This window comes from Blennius ocellaris (genome assembly GCF_963422515.1).
Source record: "Blennius ocellaris genome assembly, chromosome: 14".
NCBI classification, from domain to species: Eukaryota; Metazoa; Chordata; class Actinopteri; order Blenniiformes; family Blenniidae; genus Blennius; species Blennius ocellaris.
Genome location: NC_137663.1, coordinates 11811955 through 11836054, shown reverse-complemented (window position 1 = coordinate 11836054; position 24100 = coordinate 11811955). Strand labels below are relative to the sequence as shown.

General features: G+C 39.8%; 1 protein-coding gene across 1 annotated transcript in view; it reads left to right on the top strand.

Annotated features, from left to right (window-relative positions):
* The window catches only part of fstl4 (follistatin-like 4), a gene marked incomplete at both ends in the record, with an annotated part of 186026 nt that extends 164335 nt beyond the window's left edge, over window positions 1-21691 (top strand). Inside the window, 7 exons of the mRNA XM_080509279.1 lie at window positions 2392-2526; window positions 5066-5092; window positions 6307-6425; window positions 9129-9278; window positions 13642-13749; window positions 20716-20825; window positions 20989-21691. Coding sequence (XP_080365405.1) covers window positions 2392-2526; window positions 5066-5092; window positions 6307-6425; window positions 9129-9278; window positions 13642-13749; window positions 20716-20825; window positions 20989-21691 — 1352 coding nt within the window. The remainder of the gene's footprint in view (window positions 1-2391; window positions 2527-5065; window positions 5093-6306; window positions 6426-9128; window positions 9279-13641; window positions 13750-20715; window positions 20826-20988) is intronic.
* Between the last annotated feature and the right edge of the window lie 2409 nt (window positions 21692-24100).

Below are 24100 nucleotides of genomic sequence, written 5' to 3'. Positions count from 1 at the left end.
TTACAAAGAGATTTTATAAGGTTGAACAAGCTGTGGCAAGCTGGTTGTCTGGGATTGTTTCTCTTGTAAATAAAGTCTTACTTTATGCACCAGGTACATTCATGTTTGATACCCTAACATGAAATTTACTTTGTCTTTGTCCTGTTTCACAGAATCTTATCATTATTGTGATACTTAGTTGGTGTATTGCTACACCTCTCACATGCAGGGTACATGGTCATGTATGCTAAACACAATATGCAGTGTATTACGTCCTGAATGTAGTGATTACTTTGGTGTGTTACATTGTTAGTAGAAGGTGTCACCTAATATTGTGGAATCAGTCCACTGGCACAAGGGTTTAATCATATTCCTATCCTCTGTGTGTTGTATCTTAGCTGTTCTTCTTATTTTTTACGCTTTCTGGCTTCGTGAGCCAGAGCTGTTAAGTTGTGGGCTACAAAAAATGTAATAAAACAGCAAGCTAAAAGGTGCTTTAAAGCTCAGCAGAGCTAACAGGAGCTGCTGAGTCAGGTGACATGTCTTGTTCACCTATGCAGTAATCCATCTGTGGGGAGTAGTTTAGGAGAATAATTCAATTCCATTCCAGACAAAACGAATAAAACTCCCCACATCTACAATGTGCCACACACGTGCAAAATAAGGAGGCAAAGACCAATTTAATGAGTGGTTGACTCTGTGGCTTTAAACAGGAATTGATCAGGATGTAATTATGAATTAGAGGTAATTAAAGGGGCGTCTCAGGCAGGCAGAGGCAGTTTTCACTTCAAAGCTTCTCCCACATTTTCTCCTGATAAAAGAGAATCATTATCAGAAATCCCAAAGACATTTCACTAATGTGGAGAACTTTGCGTCAACGTCTGTAAGGTTGTTTTTTTTACAATCCAGGAGGCATGAATTAAAAGGTCGAGATAAGTGTTGATGGGCAAATGAGAGCGGCTCATTCTGACATATAGGCCCCTTATTGCAGATCTTGTTTCCTACATTACAAATTCCTATTGCTGGTAAACATACTAGTGGTTACAGCTTTATAAATAAGAACTTAGAAGGCAGTGGGAATGTAAGGTATCATAGGAATACATTTCTATAGTCACTAGAAGAGACATGGAGAATGTGGGAGAGAACTCAAGCTTTCTTTCATGTTATTCTTCCCTCTGAAATCTCCTCTGTGATACACAAACACGGTGTGATCAATGTGGTGCTACAGGAAGGATCAAAGTGCAGGCGTGTAGATCACACAGCTGGATGCTGCAGCGAACATCAGAGAGCTTGCCACTTATGATGACCTCTGTGTCACCTGTCACCTCAGCAGACAAGGCAGCTTTGTACAGCATGTAAGGATACATAAAGCCCGTCTCCATTCGTACCAACACTGCTCAGGTGAAAAATGAGGACTGTAACCAACCTTTAAAGTAATGAACGTGTCATTTTCTTAATGTGTCATGTATTTATTTTTTCTTCTGGTTTTTAAAATTAACCTTTTTAATGGTGGATTGATTGGATTTATTCTGATTTCATGGTGGCAGACAAACATGGTACACCATGAAAACTCAATTTCTCAGTTCTGATATGTTGCTGTGTCTTTCTGATAGTATTTTAAAGCTTATATTACAAATAAGTGACACACGATCTTATCTGTGATGGGATGATATTAATACTACTGGGGTAGTGCTCGGTGCCTCTATAATGCTCTGAACAATCGAACCTGAAAAATTTGTTCCAAAAATGACTGCAGTCTCAACATAAAGCTAATATAAATTATCCAAAATGCAGTAAAATGTCCCATAAACATCTATAACAGTTGCATTTTGCATGTTTTCACAAACTCACACTGATAGCATGGCTTTGAGGCTAATGCTAGTCTAGTTAATATGCTAGTGTTAAGTTATGTCCGCTACTTTTGAGAAAGCTGTGTTAGAATTGCAATGCAGTCTTTGCACGTTTTACAATTTCCTTGGTGGATTTGTGGGCCAGATGAGCCTTATTTTTGACCCCACTGGTCTAGCAGTTATAAATACCAGGCCTGTCTATCTTAAAGAAACATATTCAATCAGTCACAGAAGTAGGACTTTCCTGACATTTTCACTGGTTTTAAATGATGTTTCTCATTGAGCAGATATGATTTTAAAAGCACAAACGTTTTAAGAGGTGGGTTGTTATGATTGATGTAAAAGTGGTGCGATTATTAGCGATGGATTTGGGGAGACAGTTGGCGATACCACACAAAGCAGTGAAAGTACGTTGATTTTTAGGGTTAGGGCTATTTTCTATTTTCTGTACTGCTTTGTCTAAATCAGGGCTGCAGAGTACTGCAGTCGATTTTTTTCAAAACAACTCAGTGCTGACAAACTGTAACATTTGCTTCTTTACCTATTTTTTTCTTCCATGCAGCAAACGGCAGTGAGCTCTTCATTGGGAGTGTCCGGTACGAGGACACCGGGGCCTACACTTGCATCGCCAAGAACGAAGTTGGCGTGGACGAGGATATCTCCTCTTTGTTTGTGGAGGATTCGGCCAAGAAGACCCGTAAGTCTGAAAGTGTCACAATTCATTTAGACGTAGCAATGTTTGGATAGCATATCTTTTTTTGTGATTGCACAAAAGGAAATCATTTTTTTCTTTCTGGAAATTTTTTTTTACAGGATTTTCTGTCTGTATAATCGGGTGTAAGAAAGACGAAAGGATGACAGCGAGAGCAACTTCAGTTATCTGACTACACAAACTTTGGTTCAGATATAAAATAGACTACAAACTAAAAGATGAAAACCTTTACAAATAAGAACCAGATGTGGATACGAGCACAGTTAAACTAAACAATTATATTTCTGCTACAGACCCGTTAATATAGCCGGTCAACTATCATAGTAATGCTCAAATTTTACTTCTGTCTTGTATAAGCAGAGATTTGCAACTTTTAAACAACACAAACAGCTGCTGAGACAACACACACATCTGGGGTCGCCTCACAACTTGATGGCCTCTGCAATGTGCCAGGTGATGTTGACTCAACAGTGCACCCTGCTCTTCACAAGAAATAAAGTTTTATTTAATTTTCCTCAACGTGTAATCGTTGAACTAACAGCCTTCAGATACGACGCTCCATATGCTCACACCTGTGGGTGAGAGGTCTCCAGCTGCTTGCACACATTCCGTCACTCCGTAACATATTGGCAGCACTTTATTGTGTTGTAAATTTTATTCTAAATGAGCAAAGATGCAACGTTTCTGGGATCGTTCGAAAGGTATAAAAAATGGCTTTGCACCGTCTCATTGATCTGTGCTTCAATGAAGCTTATAATTGTGTCTTCTGGAGAGTTACTTAGCATTAGGTTTTGTCCCGACACACTGTGAATCATAATAGCATATAACATGAGCTTTTTAAATGTTCACTAAACACGAAAGGAGCTGGTTCCAGAGGGACGAGGAAGAAAAAACATACAGGCTCAAATTCCTCCACTCAGTCCATTGAGTTACAGTGTTTCCTAACCTCTATTTTGTTATATTGGAGAAGCTAAAGCTAAATGATGCCATTTTTGCATCCATCATATAAATGTCACATAATATTCCCTACCATGTCTGATTGAGTGAAGACATTCGACTACATTTTGGAAACCCATCAAAATTATTTTAGTTTATAAGTCATACTTGTTTTCAATTATGGGAAGGTTTCATCAGAAAAAAAACCTCAGATTGTTATTTAAAGGTATGCACATAAATTACCTTTGTAACCGAATTTGCCCGCTGGGTAATGTCGACGTAATACGACACTGAGACCCAGGACTGACCAGCAGATTACAGTAATGCAGCGATAACTTGTGAACTGAAAGCTAGGAAAATAGTATTAGCCATACTATGTGGGTCAGCTTGTGAAAGCATGCTGAAGGCTGCAGAAATCATGCGAGAAGATGGAATCACAGAAAAGACAGATTGCTCAGCTCAGACGTTGACAGGAGAGGGTCGATCTGAAGGCCACTTGAATCTGCTGACATACGCTGGCCTTACTTTATCACCTCTTTGTCAGGATTCTGCCTGTTTTCAGTCAGTTTTCACCCTTTGTCCATTAACACATTCCCTAAAGGTCGGCCACTCAAAATTAGGAGAGCAAGTCATCTGGTTAGTGAGACATTTCTATCGCATCAAATTTCCACCTCTTCTCCTGACCCAAGACCCCGGAACCAAAATGAGCGGACGCCTCTGTAATCTGAATCAGAGTTAAAATCAAATAACAGTCACTTTGTCAGTCTAAACAGTCTTTGTATTGGGAGGATCTATAATGAGTTAAAAATTTGTCCTCATCCTAGAGTATGAATATTTATGAAATAAAAATTGGATCCGGATGAGAACTACGCTAACACAAAAAATAATGGTGGACATATAGTTTATAAAGATTTGTACAGCTATTAAGCCTCAGATAAAACAAAAGTATGTCTGTTTCTAAATGATATTTAAAGAGCATCTGAAATTAATAAAGCACGAGTCTGTATTTTTCCTTTCATTCAAACACACGCACGCACGCATACTCTCTCTCTCTCTCTCTCTCTCTCTCTCTCGCTCTCTCTCTCGCTCTCTCTCTCTCTCTCGCTCTCTATTTGACAGGATTTTACAGAGTCTGATTTCGATCTGTTTTCATAATGAGAAAGGATTGGCCTCTTTATTCTCCGCTCTGACTGAGGGCAGCCAAAAAGATTTCCTGCAGTGATTCTATTGAAAAACAAAGTTTGAAGCAATCGAATCACATCGTTTATGTTTCTTTAATATTAAGTCTTGCAATAGGTTGCATCATTCTGACGAGTTAACGATCGCCAACAGAAATTAAACACAATAATCGATGCCTTGTCGTCCTTCCAAACAAGAGTGATCTCTTGATTTAGGGGGAACCTGTTGACAGCACTGGGGGACATTTTGCCGCCGTCAAATATGATTTGTCCTGACGTGGCTGGAGAGAAATGTTCCTCAGAGAAGATCTGTGTTTGTTTTTCTTTCAGAGGGTGAATTAATGATTTCCCTCCTTTCTCCTCTTCCTCCCTCTTTTCTTCTCCATTGCTCAATGTGTCTGATTCTGCAGTAGCAAACATTCTGTGGAGAGAAGAAGGTAATGCATTACAGTTTGTGTTTTTTTTTTTTTTTGTGAATGGGAATATGTGGAGAGCATGTGTTGCAGCTCTGTGGGGGGGGGGGGGCTGATGGCATGACATTCACAACCCCTTCCCGAGATGTTTGCATGACTGTTAAGAAGAATCACAAAGTTCTTTCTCTCCAGCAAAACAAAAACTTTTCTACAAGTCTTGCTTTCCTCTCATGCATGCCCAAGGTGTTTCATCCTTTTACTGAGTGCTTTCTAATCTTTTTCTCCTTACAATCACCTGGGGTGGGAGGAAACGGATACACACCAGTAGAAATGTAATGTGTTTTGCAAATAAAACTTGGTGGTTACAAGAGAAACAGCCCTGTGATTTTCAGTGATATACCCATTCATCCTGTTTTGTTTTTTGGGTTTTATTTTAAATGCTATATATGTTATTACCACATCAGCATTACCACAAGTGCAATTTTACTGCTGGATTGGAGAAAAAAAAACAACACTGCACTTTAGAGCACATTACAAATCTGAGCTGTGTTATATACAAGTCCACCACATCAGATAAACCACATCAGCCAAACTATCCAGGGTGGTGTGAGCGTTTGGATTATTCAGGAGAGGTTATTGGAACTTGTAAATATTTGTGCATCATTAACAGTGTGTGGTGTGTTTGTGTGTGCCTTTCTCACGACATTTCATACGTTTGAGAAGCGCACACTTCCCGACATCATCTGACATTGGTATGGTGTGAAGATAATGTCAGTGCAGCGTGACGAATCGATCACTACCACAGTTTGTTGATGTTTATGTGTGTGCGTCCATCACGTGGCACAATCCTGACAGCAGTAATAGCTTGTTGCTCATTCAAACATTAGGGTATGGTCCACGCTAACTTATCAGCAGCTGTTTACACCAAACAGGCCAGACGTGACATGTTTCCTCATACACACCCTGTCTTTAATTTGATGCCTCCTGCTATGGTGGGTTGTAGACATGTTGCTGACAGGGCCCTTTGTAGGCATTGTCAAAACACACAACCCTTCCCCACTAACATGATCGTCTTGCTGTTTGTCCTCCGGCAGGAAAATTGAAATGCCCATCACAAATGTCAGCTAAGATAGCAGTGGTATTTTCTGCTTTTTTTTTTTTTTTTTTTTTTTAATTTGTATTTGATGCTTTCTACCAAGCACTCTTTGTCAATATTTTCCTGTCTGCCTGTCTTCCAGGGCTGAGCGTGGGTAACATGTTCTACGTTTTCTCTGACGAGGGCATCACGGTTCTTCAGCCCAGTGAGTGTGAAATACGCAGACATATGAAGCGGACGGAGAGGATCATTGCTACATACGTAAGTGCATATAGCAGAGGTTTTGAACTCATTTATTATATTATATTGACATTTTGCCGGTCAGGAAAAATGAGAGACCTGTCCAAAGTATTAAATATGTGCCGAAAATGATCACAATAATCGTTTACAATATCTGCCGTATGAAACCATTCCTATTAATGTTTAAGCTTACATTCCTGCATAGTTGAACCCATTGACATGCTCACTACAGAGCTGATCATTTTCAGAATCCTGGAGTTATCACATTATTCAAGGGGTTCAATATTACAACACAATGTAATATTCTTGCGGTATTATTAGAAATTAGATTAACAAACATATTTCTCAGCAATACTCCACTGTCTTTGTGCATGTATACTCATCTGTACATTTTTAATGAATAAATTCTGGTCAACAGAACTGACACATCAGATCTGATAAAACAATGATATTATTAATCCAACTTTACACTGCACAAGGTTTTGGGTCACATGTTTGCCCCTGACACATACAAATATCGATGTGACACTTATTTATTTGTGTCGTTTTTAAAATATCACTGTCTTAAACGTACTCATACATGATTAAATTAGCGGCATGTATTATAATGGATTTATTCAGTTTCAAGTCACTCTCTGCTATGAGCATTCACTCCTTATACTCACACTATTTAATATTTGTTAATAAAGTTATAATAAAGGACGATTCCAGCAACACTAACAGATGATAATAAAATCTAAAAAATTATGGCATGTCATTAATTATGTACACAATAGTATTTGTGCTCTAATAAATGCCACCTAAAACAATAAAGTCAGAAGTAAACTTTCACTGTGCGCCGCACAAAAACACCATAAAGTGCTGACGTCCAAAGTCAATCTATAGTTGCCTTGGTCATGTTAGAAATGATATTTCACCATGTGGTATTGAAGCTCATGCGACCTCAGGCAAGAAATATGCTCTCATCCAGAATCCACTGTCCTGTCCAAGATCTGACATACTGTATAGTATGTCTGAAATATATATGAAATATAGTGTTCCAGCATCAAACTGTGAGCCAGATCAAAATTGCCAGTGCATATGTTATGCAATCATATCTATAAATATTGTAGATTGACATTGTTCTGATTCAAATTATTCCCCCTTTTCCACAAAACAGATTTCAGGATGATGTTTCTCAAATTGTGGTGTAATTATGTTTATGTATGTTTTCATAATATCGGTGGCATACACTCTCCACAAAGAGAATATCGCCTTCATTCAGTAAAAGGTGTTTGGCTATGGCATTATAAGAAAAAGAAACACTACTGACTATATGATTTTGAGAGTTTTGAGAGCAGAGCAAAATCACTGAGCTCAGTACATCCATCCTCACTCCACAGTTATTCATTTCAGCACTATGTGGAAGAAAGCTGGCATGAAAATCTGAGCTATTCTTCTTCCGCTCCAGCCTCATGTTGTCACAGTGTGACTTCTCACCTCACTAAATGTAATGGGATTACTTGTCTCCATTAGTCAACAGCTCGCAACAATGGAATGTACAGAGTCTATACCAGGGACCCTGAGGTTTTTAATCCACTCGAGAACATCCCTCTCTCGGAGCAAAGGGCTTTAGATGGTAAAAGTTGCTTGTTCTTCAGGGGATTTGGGTTTTACAGGAGCCTGTAATTGTATTAGAGATCAATACAAACTCAATAGACCATGTGTTAGCCAGTTCCTGCTATAAACAGCAGTTTCTTCATGTTGGCAGTGTGTGTGCATGTGTGTGTGTGCGTGTGTACGTGCATGTGTTGAATGTCTGGTCAGCAAAGACAGTAGGTTACCGTGTCTGGAGGCGACATGTTGAATCAGTGGTGGTACAACTCTGTCAATATCGGACTCACTTTTAGTTTAAGTGTGCTTTTAAAACTTTGAAAGCAGAACCACGCGTTCTCTAAAGAAAAGACACTGTAACTGGAAATATGGACACCATTAATCTCCATCACTTTCCGTTTTAAAGGGGTCTTACTCTCTTAACATGTTTTTCCACCACAGATTTACCTCCTCAAAATATCTTTTGACCTTTCCTCTGACTCAAGGGCTCGGAACATCATCCTCTGTGTAGCTTTATGTTACATGCAGGTGTTAAATGGATGAAGACATTTTAAAAAGTTTGCCAATGGAAAGTGTCCTTTTCAAAAATGCTCTATCTCCAGGGAAAAAAGAGGAAAATGCAACCTTTAGAAAACTCTCTGACTCTGTCTCTACTGCTGCTACTGCACATCTGCACCGCGGCCTTATGTAAATAGTTATTTTGCATATTTCTCAAGTAGATAAACAATAACGACAATGGCGGCCTCCAGAGTGTCATGGCTCCCAGTCCCATATCCTCCTGGGACTTGGTAGGTTTATAGACAAGAGTCACCTGGAATAGAAAACCAACTCCGTCTGTCTGTACAAATGTCCGTGTATTCCAAATGTTGCTGTCTGAAGGCGAAACCTTTCTGAAACCAAAAACACAAAAATTATGCATTTTAACTCGAAAAGGTGTCATGTAAACAAAGCCTGCATTTCTATGTATTATAGTACACTTGATGAACTGGTACATTTGAACATTCCTGTAGATAACTGAAAAAATAGTTAGAATTACAATCACACCGGTGAATCCCGACAACCTTTTCCACTGTCTGTTACTGTTCTCCTCCTCCCGTCATCGCCCTTTTGTTCTCTCTTGGTCCTTCTCAGGAGGAGATGTGCCCGAAAGGTGAGGGGGTGTCGCCTCAGCGCTGCGTGTGGTCCTCCGCAGTCAACATCAGAGATAAGTACATCTATGTGAGCCAGCCCCTACAGAGCCGACTGCTGGTTGTCGATATTCAAGCACAGAAGGTGGTGCAGGTGGGTAATAAAGGTTATCTTGCAGCCCCATCACAGAACAACACAGAAGCAAAATCCCACAAGTAAATTCTTTATCTATAAGTTGTAAGCTGTTGCTGCAAGACGAGACGTTCAGTACTCGGAATGAGGTCCAGTGAAATTAGAATCAATTTGCTCTCCACAGTCATTGATGATCATGGATTTTTTTTCCAGCTTTCTTTCAGTCCGTATTAAAGAAAAGCAGTCTCCCAAGTTAGAGCTTAACTCTGTCTGTTACGACAAGCTCATGAAAGTCTGGCGAAAGCTACAGGTCGCCATGTTAGCGTTGGATAATAAACACAGAGCCCAGACTGAGCGGTGCTGCTCTCGTCCTGGGATGTGGCCGGATTGTTGACAAGCCTGATGGTAAACGCTCAAAAAGAACTAGAGGAAAGTGTACTCTTATAGACATTTTACCACTGTATAATAAAAACTAGAAATTGATGTAACTCTTACAGAAGAATAACTCCTCTCTTTATTTTGATCAATATGATCACATGTTGTTAACATCAGGGATTTGTTAATGAAAACATGCTTATATGATGAACATCTTCCAGATTAAAAAACAGTGCTTAACCTTCTCCTGGCAGTAAAAACTTTGTTTCAAAGTGGAACTATTCAGATTGGGTGTATGCATGGAGCCGATAACGTTGTAGACACATCGTGCTTCATCTCACTATGAGGTGCCTCCGCTTTACGAAGCCGCCGTGCTGTTGAACTGCCACCAGTGTAAGAAGCCACATGCAAGGTAAAATAAATCAAATACACCTCAAGCGCTTGAAACAATATGGTGCCCAGGTGGGTGCTGCTTGCTCTGCCATTTGTCATGCCTATAACGGCTGTTTAGAGACTAAATCCCTCAGGGGTCCTTCCTAGGGTCAGCATCATTTATATTGAGGCGCAGGATCAGAGGAGGCCAGGAGAAGAGAAGCAAGATGAGCAAAAGTCTGAGAAGAGAGCATTGACATTATCGTCAATTTATTCCTTGTCAAGATTTTTAAACCACTTTTTGTCATCAAACTGACTTTTTTACATATTAATAAAGTGTGTTCCCACACATATATACACACATGTATAGTTCAGGTCCTAAACTTTGGTCTATAAGCTTTTCTTCTAATAGTCCCTTCAGCACCGAAAGAGAAACTTGTTTTCCTGCTTGTAGTGACCGATCCCTCTTCTCCAGCTCCCTCTCTGTCATTCTTGAAGCCCCTCTCTGGCCTCCGGTTGTAGAAGGTTAACACATCTTTCTTCTTTTTTTTTTTTTTTTGCTTTTCTGCTTTTCCTCCACAATCTCAAGGCAAAGGTGTTGTGTGAACGTGGTTTATTACCTGAATGAAGGATTGCATAACTAAAGCAACTTTAAGCTTTAATATTTTAATCATAGCGTGTAACTACAGCAGAAGACTCAGTCACAAATGATCAGAATTGAGTAAATATTGATTGTGTGAATTTAAAAATGAAGAATTACAAAAACTTTTGTTTGACAAAACAATCCAAATGTTAAGTGGGAAAGGGTCCAATTACAACATCACCCCTTGTTTTAAATAAGCAGAATGAAAAGATAACGTTGTGGCTTGGCGTCATCATACTAAATACTTTGCATCCAACAGTATGAAGTCTCTTAACTTGAGTTCCCCGTTTCTTTAGCTAGAATACTTTAGTTCTTTTTTACCTGAAGACATTATCCTAAAATGTATATATTGTTGATATAATAAATATGGAAGGTTCCTGAAACTGACACTGAACGACATCATATTTGTTAAACTTCTTAATTGTTTTCAAATCCAGTCAAATTAAAGGATATTGAACTGATGATTTCAGCATGAGTAACTCGGAGCTTAAACTCTCATAGTAGAAACACCTCCAGCAGAACCAAAGCTCAGTGGTGGGCTTACATCTGCCTGGAGGAGTCGGGGTTAGCGGGGTAGCCGAGGGAGAGACGAACAACACAGAAAAGAACTAACGGTAAACAACAAACAGTCGCCGTCGTGCAGGCTGATGGAGCCTGGAACTACAGATTAGAGGCGCCTGCAGGAGGTACCAGAGAGGGAAAGTCACAGACTAACGTGGTAGACAAGATGTGTACAGAAATGCTAAACTCAGAAAAAGTCATGTTGTAGCTTTCCTTTGCCACACGATATCAACGCCACCAAGGCAAATTGCCAGAACTCAGTCAGGGTCAAAATATTTTTCCGCAGCAAAGGCCATTTGTGGAAAAAAAAAAAATATCTACTAACATTTTTGGTTCCTCACTTCCAAAATTCAATTTTTCAAGTGAATGGAGAGTGAGCACCTTAAATATATATAAAAAAAATACAATAAAAAAATCAGTTCAAAAGTTTTCAGAAATTTGATTTTGCAGATAACAACCACACTGTCAAAAATAACATGCTGACTTTAATTTAAAAAAAAATAAATAAAAAATACAAACTCAATGCACTCAAAACACAATGCTTTGCCTCCAAATCTGTGGCAACAGTTTGGAAGACGCCGGTTTTCTATTCCCAACTGACCCAACACACAAAACAATTGCATTTAAATGCATGTCAATACAATCCCTGTTGGTATAATGGTCACGTTGCCAGATACTATCTGTATGCTGTACAATTACATCACCAAAAATGTCATTTTGACACAAATATAGAATAAATACCATTAATACTTCAGTTGTGAAGTATTTTTGTAATTCAATAAACATATTACATAAAATATTAATTGAAAAAGCCATTTGATGAATTAAAAACACAAACAAGCCAAAGATCTAGATCACATCACAAAGTCAACTATCTGCTACTCAGACAATATTTAACCGGCAACAATAATAGACTGAACAGTGGTGACGGATTTTCACATTTCTGTTAGAAAATAAAAGAGTTTTAAAAATTATTTGTTGCTGATTCACCTCTGTGGAACCGCAGTCATAAAGATACTTCCTTTTGTCTCTTTTTCCATTTACTTTGACCGAGCAGACACACAAATCTTTTTGCTGTCTTGTTACAGCAGAATGTGATTATTTTGTCAACTCACTGTATAAAGCCACCATCCATATCTACAAATCGCTCCTCATCTTCACCTCAAACTCAGTTATAATACGTTCAACCTTCAGAGGTCCATTACCTCCATGTCAGCTGCAACTCAGCTTTACCCCACTCCCATCACGCAGGAAAACCCAACACACACACACACACACACACACACACACACACACACACTGTTGCAGTCCACCGTCTCCTCATGCTATACATAGGCGCATGCTGAGTTGACACTTGGCTGACCAGTGAGAGCAGAGGGCTGGACCTCCCATTACTGAACACAGAGCTCATGGTCTCGCTCCACTGGTGAAGGTGTCAGCAGCTCCCCGTCCACCCAGCCAGAAGCAGGGTAATGGATTGTGTTATTCCTTGTTGTTGACATTGCAGCAGATCTGAGGTTGCGTGTATCCCCCACCTCCACCGTGTCTCTCTCTTTCGCTCCCTGCTATTTCCTTGTCTTTCTATTCTTTCATTTCCCTTCACTCTGAAACTTATTTTGTATTCTCTCCGTTCTTCCACCTGATTTATGTCAAGGACCTGCACTAAAACCCTGCCACTGGTGTCACTGGGAAAAAAAACCACTCGGTACACTCTACACCTGAGTTTCTTCACTTTTTACGCACCATGCAGCATGTCTTTTTTTATGTCTTTTTTTTTTCTTATCAGTCTATAGTGGATCCACATATTGTGTATATGTAGACGAAGTGCAGTTCAGTTCACCCTCGTGATCTTGTTCTGAAAGCATCTGAGGGTGTTAAAGTTTGTATTTTACCATGTTTCAATGGAGTTCAGAACCCACAATGTGTGGATAAGCCATCAGGATAGAAAACAAAGTTTAACAGTGCAAAAGGTAAACTGCCCACAAATATCCAAAGGAGAAAACATGATACATGGGAGGCCAGACAGTGATAAAAAGAAAAAAAAGAGGATGAAATCTCAAACCAGCGTTGCATTGGGGCACGGGGTGCAGCTGTCTGCCCTTAACTGCAATAAAGAGACGACAATAAACAGAAGCAAAACAGAAACAAGTCTACTGAAAAACACACCTGCCACCAGGAAGGTTGTGCTGGTGGATATGTTTTACATATTGACATGTACATTCAAAGAGACAATGATTGACACCTAAAAACCACCTGGACAAAAATCCCAGAGCTTATCTGAGGAAAACCCCAAAACAAATGAGAAAATGTCAATGAGTCTTTATAGAGTGATCCTAATTTCATCTGTTGCAGATAGGCATTATAAGACAAGTATCACAGTCTGGTCATTGTCTATCTGAATGACACCTTTTGTTGTATTTCTGTGCCTTGTAGGCAGTAGCAACGGATCCTTACCCTGTGAAGATGCTGTATGACAAATCGCATGACCAGGTGTGGGTGCTCACATGGGGCGATATGGAGAAAACACATCCAACGCTTCAGGTAAGTGGCTCTTACTTAAGCCAAATAACTATCTATAGAGCTGTTGGAGTGCTTGCTTCTGAAGAGCTTCTGATTCCTCTGTTTTCGCTCGGGTTTTGTTTTGTCCAAACTGCAATATTAGAGTTAAAATACCTTTTCTTTTAGATTTATTGGATTTCTTGCAAACTCATTTTTGAATCAAATTGGTGATAATTCTCTATGAATTCAGCCATGAAACATTACAAAAGGACAAAATGCTCTTCGTTGTTATTGTTTATATTCTGCAGTGTGTGTATGTGTGTGCGTGAACACTGATGAGCGATTAGCTTCCTGGGCGGATACAATCCATATGAGCCGCATAAAGTTCTCCAAGCGACTAGAATTGTGCCTTATAACTAATTGAGCTTGGGTTGTGTACCTGCGTCCTTGTTTACGTGATAAGTATTTACGTGACAACATCTAATCTATGTATGTTATAGAGCATTTACCAAGCCAGCAAAACAGCAATTCACAGCTGCCGTCGGCTTGTGCCTGGTGTCCCTTTGGACCACTGGTGTTGTAGGCTTCACAGATGAGGAATGATCACAGGTGTGGTTGCATTTAATCCACCTCGGGGGATTGGGTGAGACGAGGGAGGAGAGAGGAGGACGCAGAGAAGGGTCGAGGAGGTGGAGGAGAGAGGAAAGGGAGCAGAAACGGCACCTGTGGGAGACGCGCGATGCTGTTTTTAAAGAGCCACCGCTCATACGTACGCCTCTTCGCCTCACCAGTGGCGGCTGCTGAGAAAATAAAGCCACCGAGGGATCCCATTGTAATTTCTGTAATGGACACAAACATGTTTATTGTGCTGCTTTGTCCCATTGGAGGAGAGGACCCCATTATAATCGTTTGAGGTGTTGTGTTTGGTCCTCAAGGTTTGGGGCTGAACTGTGCCGATACATTACGAGGACTGCAGAGGGACGATATACTTTAGAATTTATTATTCTTCTGAGGATCTTTGCAGTGAAATGACTCATTTTACATTCAGAAAATCACTCAGTTGCATAAATGATTTTTTTTTTCCTTTATTGGTTTTGAACATGAGGTGCTTGTGTAGCTGTTAATGGTGCTGCAGCCGATTGGTTCTATAAATAACTCCTTTTAACAATGATGCACTTTGTCCTTTGAAAGCTGTTATGCATATATATCTATATTTCTTTTCAAGATATTACTGCTTCAATTGTAGATTGTTTAAATCTAAAGGTGCCACTACACTTTAGCAACAAGATGGGAGACCAGACAACAACATGTGAGGATTTTTAACGGTTTTCACAGGCAAAAATGTAAAATTTTAAGTCTATTCTTCAGGGGATTTGTGGCTGTGTACTTGTCTCACATTATAGTGAAGCCGTTCAAAACTTTCATCAGCATCTCAATCTTAAATAAAGCAGAAAATTCTCTCCAAAGACGATTTCCATCACAAAAACAATTTTCTCCTCATGCAATTTGAGATGAGTGCTGAGAGCAGCTTTGCATAACATTTCCCTCTTTTCTCTGGCTGCGGTGTGAACTGCAAAACATATTTTTGTATTGGTTTTTTTGTTGGAGTTTTTTTTTTTTTTTTACCCATTTTAATTCATTCCCCTCCCTTCCTGCAGTCGTTCAGAAGTAATGAATAATTAGCGAGCAGGGCATGAATCAATCAAAAATGCAATTGCAGGAAAACCACATAATGGATTGAGGCCACGTGGATCACACCACAAATAAATGATCTGATAATGTCATTATCATTTGGACTGAAAGTAATTGACCTGTTCAGCGGCGGCTTGTCACCGCCGGAGGCGCCGCTTCGCTTCAGTGGATCATACATGTGTATGAGTGCATGTCTGTGTTTGGGCATGGTAATCTCAGCACTCGTGGCATGGAGGTGAGGATTCGTGTGTGTGTGTGTGTGTGTGTGTGTGTGTGCGCGTGTGTGTGTGTGTGTGTGTGTGCTCGTGCGTGGGCAGCCAAGTTTGAGGATGGCTCAATAACTCTGTGTAAACATCGGAGGGAGTGTGATTGTCAATTCATTAGAGAAGACAAATGGAGGAATCTCCGCTGGGCAGAGAGAGATGTGGCCTTTCAGCCTGTCAGTTCAATCTGCGTGTACGTGCCAAGAAGATATTTAACTCAGGCGTATTGTTTTTCTCTGCAAACACACAGTATTTACCATCTGTTTACTCCTCATTTATCCCTCTCTTTGCCAAACATATATTTTCGACTGATTACTATTCCAAATTGAATTATCACAACTGCAATTTGTCACCACAGGAACCCATTCAGTCCAGCAAAGTTATCTTTATCTTTTAAATTACATTCATAGGAAGGCAGTTTTCTAACTATGGCAAATTTGAAAGTTGTTGGATTGTTTATGGCAGTTCAGTCCTGTTTTTTTTTCTTTTTCTTTTTTTTTGTCATAATCTGTCTAAATTATTGCATTTTTATTTGATCTGAATGTTTTACAACTTAACTGCAACATCTCTTTCATTGTCTGTATTTTTCTTCTGATCTTTATCTGCCTTATTACTCTATCTAATAACAGAGCAAATGACTTTGAGTAAAATCAAATACAATAAAACTTGTTGGATAGAGGGTGAGTTTAACAAATATAAAAGTGTAGTTTTTGGAATTAAAGAAGTTAAAAGTAGTAAAAGCTATGTGTCTGACTAGCAATTCTAACAAAACGACAAAGAACTCTATCACTTGAGGATTATAGCAAGAACTCAAAGGCTCAGCAGGATTTACAGGAACGGATTTGGCTCCGAGTTGGCTGCAGCTCTTGCTGATGCTGTTGCCTCTGCATCACCCCCGACTGCTGCTGGCTCCTCATTGGCCTTGCTGGCTGCCTTCCTTGTCGTCATCTTTGTCTTCGTCTCTGTCACTGTCACTCCTTATCCCACTTCTGACACCACATGTTGCGAGAATGGTCGGTGGCGGAGTGAACAGAGAGAGAAGAAAAGTTTTTCCAAAAATAGAGCTCTTTTTTATTTTTTTATTTTCATCTTTTTTCTTAAAATGGTGCAAAACATTTACAGTGTCCTACAACAAAGAACAAAATGTAGAACGGAACACAGTAAAATGAAACTAGGGAACAAAAATGCAGAAATAAACTGGCTTAAGTTGCCTGGCTAAATCCGCTAGATCCGGCACAAACTTCTGCACAGCCCAACTGCTCAATTCCCCTCACCAAGACCGTCTAATCACCACTCTCCTCTGGAGCCTTCTACTGGCTTTTTATACCTGTAGCTCCTCCCACCGATGAGCCCAGTTATACGAACAAATCAATTAACAAAATAACAATCATTCTAAATGAAAAATAACAAATGCAAGAACGAACACAAACTGCATAATCACACACCATAATTTTTAGCAAATAAAATCCCTTCTGCCCATAATAAATACATTTTCCCCCAAAACCAGTAAAACACCCCGCTACAATGGTATGCGCCGCCCAGAGCGCGTGAATCCCTCCAATAACTGCCCCCTGGTACAGTCCTTCGGCTTCGCCCCTGCAAGGAGGAAGTGCTGGGGTGAAGCTGGCGAGTCTACAGAAATCTCAGTGTTTGTAAGTTTGTTGAAACATTAAAGTACAAAAACGGCCATGTGTGTAAGTGTGTTTTGTTACCGGTAATATGTTTTAACAGATGAATGATTGTTTGGAGATATGGCACATGTTGAAGTGAGAGTGGTGAAAACAAAACAAACAAATGATACAAAATGGCGGTAGGCCTCCCTGCACACTCTGTAACACTGCTTAGTGAGAAGTTATGGCAAACGGTGAGTTGTGGAATGCTTGAACCAGGTAAACCAAAACAGATAACTGAATGGACATGAAATGTTACTCCCCACAGTAGGTCAGCTGATGTTTCAATATGCCGGCAGATAGCTGCCTATGCGTCTATGCGCCTGCGTGAGTGACTGGGTGTGTGTGTGTGTGTCTGGACGTAAGTGTCACGGCTCACTCCGTGACAGATACCTTTACCTTAATTGACCGAGACTGCTGCAAAGCAATCTTTAGTGAACTTCCTCAAATATGTACTTCAGACACAAACGTCAGTCCAGTTCTCCGGTCTCTGCAATGGTTTCCTGGCCTGATGAACCAGCCAATCTTCTCAATTTGTCTGGTTCAAAGAAGCTGAAGCCGATTTTAGTTTATATTCAGAAGATATTTGGAATCGTCTCCCAGGACGTCTCAGACTCTGCAAGAAAGCAGCAAACTGCACTTATTCTTTAATCTTATCTAATCTCATTCTGTTATAATATGTTTATGTTTACCAATTATTTTTGCATTTTTTTTAATGGAAAGCAGTCGTTTCTGAAATTTGCTGTTAATTTTTGTGTTTCACCAGCTATTTGCACCTCTGTATTTACTAAATATCCTCAGATGCCTTTAATATTCCACACTTTTCGAAAAGGGAAATAGTTTTTCGAAATAAACTGAAGGTGTGGTCATCTCAGAAGTTTGATTTAACCTCACATTTTAGCCTGCAAATGAAAGTAACTCATCTAATATGTTGTGAATTTCATTAACATTTAAATAGAGCAAAGAAAGAAAAAGCCATACTTAATGAAGCCACATGTCTACAAATATGTATACAAATAGTTTGACATATTTTACAATTTGTTTCATACTGTATTCATGAATCTAATGTTGCTTATGTAAAAAAACAAATTGTGGTGCTCCTGAAGTCGCACCAAATTTATTTGAAAACTAAGAGAATAGTGTAAATTAGTTATACTTTATAAAAGAAATTACTCTATAAGTTCTCCTTTCTTTAATAATTAAGTAGTAAGTAATTCACCACAGCCCATCCCTGCCAAAATCCAATCATTTGACCTTTAAGCTTTGTAAAAATGTCCCGCCGATAGTTTGCAAGATTAAAATGAAGCCTCATCCATCAGGTTGAACAGCCAGAGCTTGTCCAAGTAACACCCTCGTACATCTTGCAGTAGATAAACATCAACAGTGTGTGTGATTTGAGCTGATGAAACGTGGCCTGCCTTCACTCCTGTGTAAAGCCTCCTCCACAGCCATGTTTGTTCTCGGGAGCACACACTGCCACAGTGAAAGTCCCCATCTCTCATGTCACACACCTGGCACTGATTCAGCATGTTTGCGAAGTGCAAGGGGAGTGCATCCACTTCTGATGCACCGCCTTGCCCATGACACGTGCTTCATCATGCATGCCTGCATGATCGGGTCACAGCCAAGGGCGAGCGAGATGCTTTATGGGGCTGCATTTATTAAAGGCAAACAGTCAAAATTTGCACCGTGACGCTGCTTCCAAAGCGAAAGTGTTGTAGGTTTGAACAGCTCAACTTATGTCACTGTAAAGCATTGAGGGTGTAATGTATTTTGTGAGTGAGAGTGAAGAGTAAAATCTATTTTGATTGTCTCCGCCTACGCCACGAAAGCGGAACCGCCCAATAGGGGGCCGAACTCTACATTCCTTCCTCACACCTATTAAATGCAAGGCAATAAAAATAGCCATTTAAGTTGCCAAGTTGTTACTTTTGCTATTTAACTGCAGCAATATTCCTCAGAAGCACTCGTTTTCCTGTTCTCCGCCCTCTTGGAGATCTCATCCATTTTTAACCAAACACGTCAGGCTGTTTCTCACCGCGCGCAAGACATGAAAAGAATCCTCGTTAACAAAAAGTCATTACAACATTCGCAGAATAATGACGGGAGTTAATGAGGTTCAGTGTACTATCACTCATGTATTATTAGGCAGCTGCTGTGGTCCGTAGGCCTGTAGGTGCTCTCAACTTAATGCCACCGGCTTCCCTTTGTTATCGCTCATCCTTGGATTTCATATCCACACACTCAGCAACGAGGCCCAATTGAGTTTTTCTCTGCCTCCGCCTCGCTGGCTGACCTAATACCTGAGGGGGATTTGGTTCTGACTGAGTAGCTTTTGCCTTTCAACAACATTCACTCTGCAGAAGCCATGAGTATTTTTTATTTTTTCCTTTCGTATTTTCCCATCCAGCAACAAGACATCGAAACGAAGCAGGATCTCTTAAATCCAGCATTGTGTCGAAGTCATTTTTGAAATTCTGTAAATCTCACATATTTAGTTTTTCTCATATTTTAGAAATAGAAGGAAAATGTTGCTGATGGGAAGCAAAATGAAATGTAATATCTGTGAGCGTTAACATCAATGTTTGATGCTGGATATTTACAGCAAAGTGAACTATTGATTGGATTTTATAATAGACACATACTAACATGAACATCAGGATGATTTAATGACTTGAATAAATGTCAACATCACATTGTATGTTATTATGTTTATGGAAAGAGAAAAACATAGTTGACTATACTGACAAAAATAAGTGTTTGTTATTTTTTAATCATGTCAATTGCACAGTGTGCTGCTCATTGTGTCTGTTTTTATGAATTTTTGAAAAGACTGTACAACTATACAAGAAATTTGCACATAGTTTTATACACCTGCACCAGTCACCCATCAGAAAACCCATAAAACAGAATCCTTAATTTTAAACATGAGAACACAGCCTTTAGTTGGATTGTAACTTTCTCTCTAGGTAGATATTGTTTCACATTAGTGAATGTGCTACTAAGATTTGTATTATAGATAATACAAATCGTATTTCTCGGACATCAGAAATTTTATCCATGAGAAAAGAGAGGGTTGATCTGAGTATGTTCATTTTCAACATGGACCAATTTTACATGTAAATCAACTACAAATTGGAGCATTGCATCCTTGAATCTATAACTTTCTATTTGTGCATCAACATGCCAGTAAGAATTTAAAAAAAACGTCTTCTAAACATTAGTCTGAAGCATAAATGTTCTTGATAATAAGCTCTGAGTGATGTTTTATCTTAATTTTGGGAGTTTCATTGACAATTTTTATGATCTGTGCCACAGTCAACACATTTTATCTAATGCATTTTAATAATTATATTGTTTTGATGTTGTACTGTTGTGTCCAGGTAATTCCTCAAGCTAGTGTGGGTGAGGTACATCATGCCATCCGCACAACTTTCCAGAGGGTGAACGACTTCTTCATTCCTCCGACAAACCTCATCATCACTCACGTGAGGTAAGCAGCACACGTTCAGCCACCTCTGACCTTACTTTCAGGCGTCCTTCTCACATAAAGGAGACAACAGAGCAAATTCTAATGAGAATTTCGATGCGTATTAATCACTGCCCGAAAGATCTAGAAAGACTATTAACCTTTCTGCTGAACTTTGTCGATCTAGGTTTGCCTTTGTCTTCCTCAAAAATGAACCGGCCATACACAAGATTGATCTCGAGACCTTCCACCGCGTCAAAACCATCAGCCTGAAGAACTACAGCTGCATACCAGTCAGCATGGCCTACACGCACCTGGGCGGCTTCTACTTTGTCCAGTGCCAAAGCAAAGGCCTCCTGCAGACCTCGGCCCAGCTCCTCATCGACAGTGTGACAGACGCGGTAGTTGGTCCGAACCTGAACGTCACAGGTCAGGCTTTTGTGTCACCAGACGGACGCAACATTGTGACACCTGACCCACAGAGCTCAAAGCTGATAGTCCAGACAGTGTCGTTCCAGGGAGAGCTGGGTCTGAACCAGCAGATAGACCAGCCTGTGGCTGTCTCTGATCTGGTTTTCCAGCCTTCCTTCACGGAGTCGAACCAGCACATGGTCGTGGCCACCTCAGGCTCAGGCACGGACCTGCTGTTTGCTGATCTGTCCTCGGGCCACGCGGAGGTTCTCCAGAGCCTCAAGGAGCCTCTGGCCCCTCAAGCCTGGCCCTGGGGAGGCCCCAACAGGGTGGTGGTCTCCAGCGGATTGTTCGGACAGTACCTGCTGACGCCGTCAGTCGAGTCCCTCTTTGTTCTGAACGGCAAACAGAGAACGCCGCACTGCGAGGTGTCAGACATCAAGAGGGGGAACACAGTCGTCTGGGTTGGTGAAGTATGAGCATGAGAGAAAAAAAAAAAAGGATGAAAAAAAGCAGGAGACGTAGAATTAGAGAAAGACAAACACGAAAACAGGAAATGGAAAGATCAGGCCAAATTACCTATTATTAAGATTCGTGTGAACAAAAGTTGTAGACTCAACCCTGGGACTGAGCGAGAAAGAACATACCTGGGTTTGTTGTAACAAAAGTACACTTAAAAATAGAGTAATTGAGAAAATATAAAGAAAACTTGTTGTGATATTTCTATTGGGAGAAAGTGTCAATGCCGTTCAGTGCAACAGTGATCTATGTGCACTTAACTATACAGAATTGTACATTATTGCACTTCCTTCCATGTTATCACAGCAAATAGGTACCGAAAGAGGGATTATTAATGAACTATGAACTATGCACAATGCTCACTTTTTTTAGACTAAAAAGCTTTCCAATTGTTTTGTTTATCTCAACGATGTTTGTCGTTTTCACCAGTGCTACATATAACCACCACAAACTGTCTGTCTGTCCTGTCTGCCTTTAGTGTACGCGTGTTCCGAGTCCTTTTAAAAGCTACCGACACCATCTGTTTACTCGCCTTTGTCATTGTATTGTACTGTATTCTCTCTGAAAGCTTTCATCCTCCTCATGCCGGCGGAGGTTGGCTTTATGCACATGTGTAATACCCTCTATTTACATCGCCTATCCAAAGAGCCCAATTGGTTCGTTAGCCGTGGTTGGTGGATGCTTCGGTCGCGGAGGAAGCCTAACCAGAAATGAAAAGTACATCTTCAGGTTCTTTTGCAATGCTATAATCTGTTTCCCCTGCTGTCCCTCACATTTATTCTCAACCTGCAGCGCCTCACTGTGCTGTGAAGCCTGAAAATTCCACTTATACCACTTAGCAGATTCCCTCAGGGTAATGGCTCCAGTTTACACTGACCTGTATGCTGAGGCCACGCCAAAGTAGCAACAACTCTTCTATCTGAGTGGCTGTGAGCATTTGTGTGCCCCCTGTCAGAGAGCTGTGCATCAAGATCAAACTTTAAGCAGGCAGACTGACACTTCTCCCAGTAGATTTCATTGACTGTGAAGATAAGATATAGGTTTATTAGGTGCTTACAGGTCAACTAAAAATGTTTCTGCATCTGAGAGCTGAGCTTTCAAAAGTAGGGATGCAATTTGACAGACATCAGCAATATCAATACATATTCCAGGATTCCTCAATAAATGAGTACAAAAGCGCATGTGTGGTTAATACTTCCACACAAAAAATAGTATACCTACTTTTGAAAACATCCCTCTGGAGACAGCGACCAAACAAACACCAGCAACTCTTTGTGTAAGGAAACATCAGATTTTCAGCATGTGCTTAAACCGCCTGATCTTTTTCTTTTTTTTTTTTTCCCAACACGACCACTAACCATCATAATAATTATCCATTAGGAGAGCTGCAGCTTCTGTGCAAATGTAATAATACTTTCAGAATTTACTGAAACCCATAATGTCTTTTAAGTGCTCGACTGCACGTGTACTCTCAACTCAGAAGATGCAGCAGAGGCTTTTACATATTGAATAAAAACTGGCCACTTTTATTTTATCTTTTCATTTGTTTGTGTCAAGAACGGCAAAACATTTCCAAAAACCACAGTCACATGCAAATTTATGGAGCCAACCTCATTCTTGATGGAAGAGTTGTACTCTTGAATCACTTGCAGCCTGTAAACCTGTTGTGAAATAAACTTCTATCACCAGCATAAAGTAACAACAGCAAGTACTGAAGATACACAATGGGCCTCAAGCAACGATAGATCAAAAATAAAATCGATAAAATGCATTCAAATCTGTCGTTTCCTGGGTAACTATGTAACCTGTGTAACATCTGACATTTGATCAGTTGTGATAGGTAAAACAAAGAATGATCAATCTGTTAGTAATGCATTCAAAACACATGTAGTAGCAGTTGTGATGTATCTCCGTTACGTGTTGTTCCAAGTATTTGAATTTGAGTTTTAAAAACAGCTGAAACCATGACGTTGTGATTATTTGTCTGATTTATATCCACATTAGCCACGCTAAACATACTGCTTATCCTGTACTAAATGACAAAAAATAACTTTAAACTTGGTACACTCAGCAGTTTTTTTTTTTCTGTTTTCAGTTTATTTTCATTATTGTGACTTATTGCATTTTGGCATCATTAACATCACATGACCTTTGATTTGTTTTACCTTTCAGTCAGTGCAGATTTAGTTTTTATAATCAAGACCAACATTTCTTTTGCAACTGTTGTAAAGAGTAAATTATTAAATTACCTGAAACACATTTGCTCAATTAGAAGTAATATGGAGTATATATTTATTACTATAGATGACTAAAATATCTAAATATATAATCTAAAACAACCAAAGTAGTTTAATACTAATTTAGTTTTG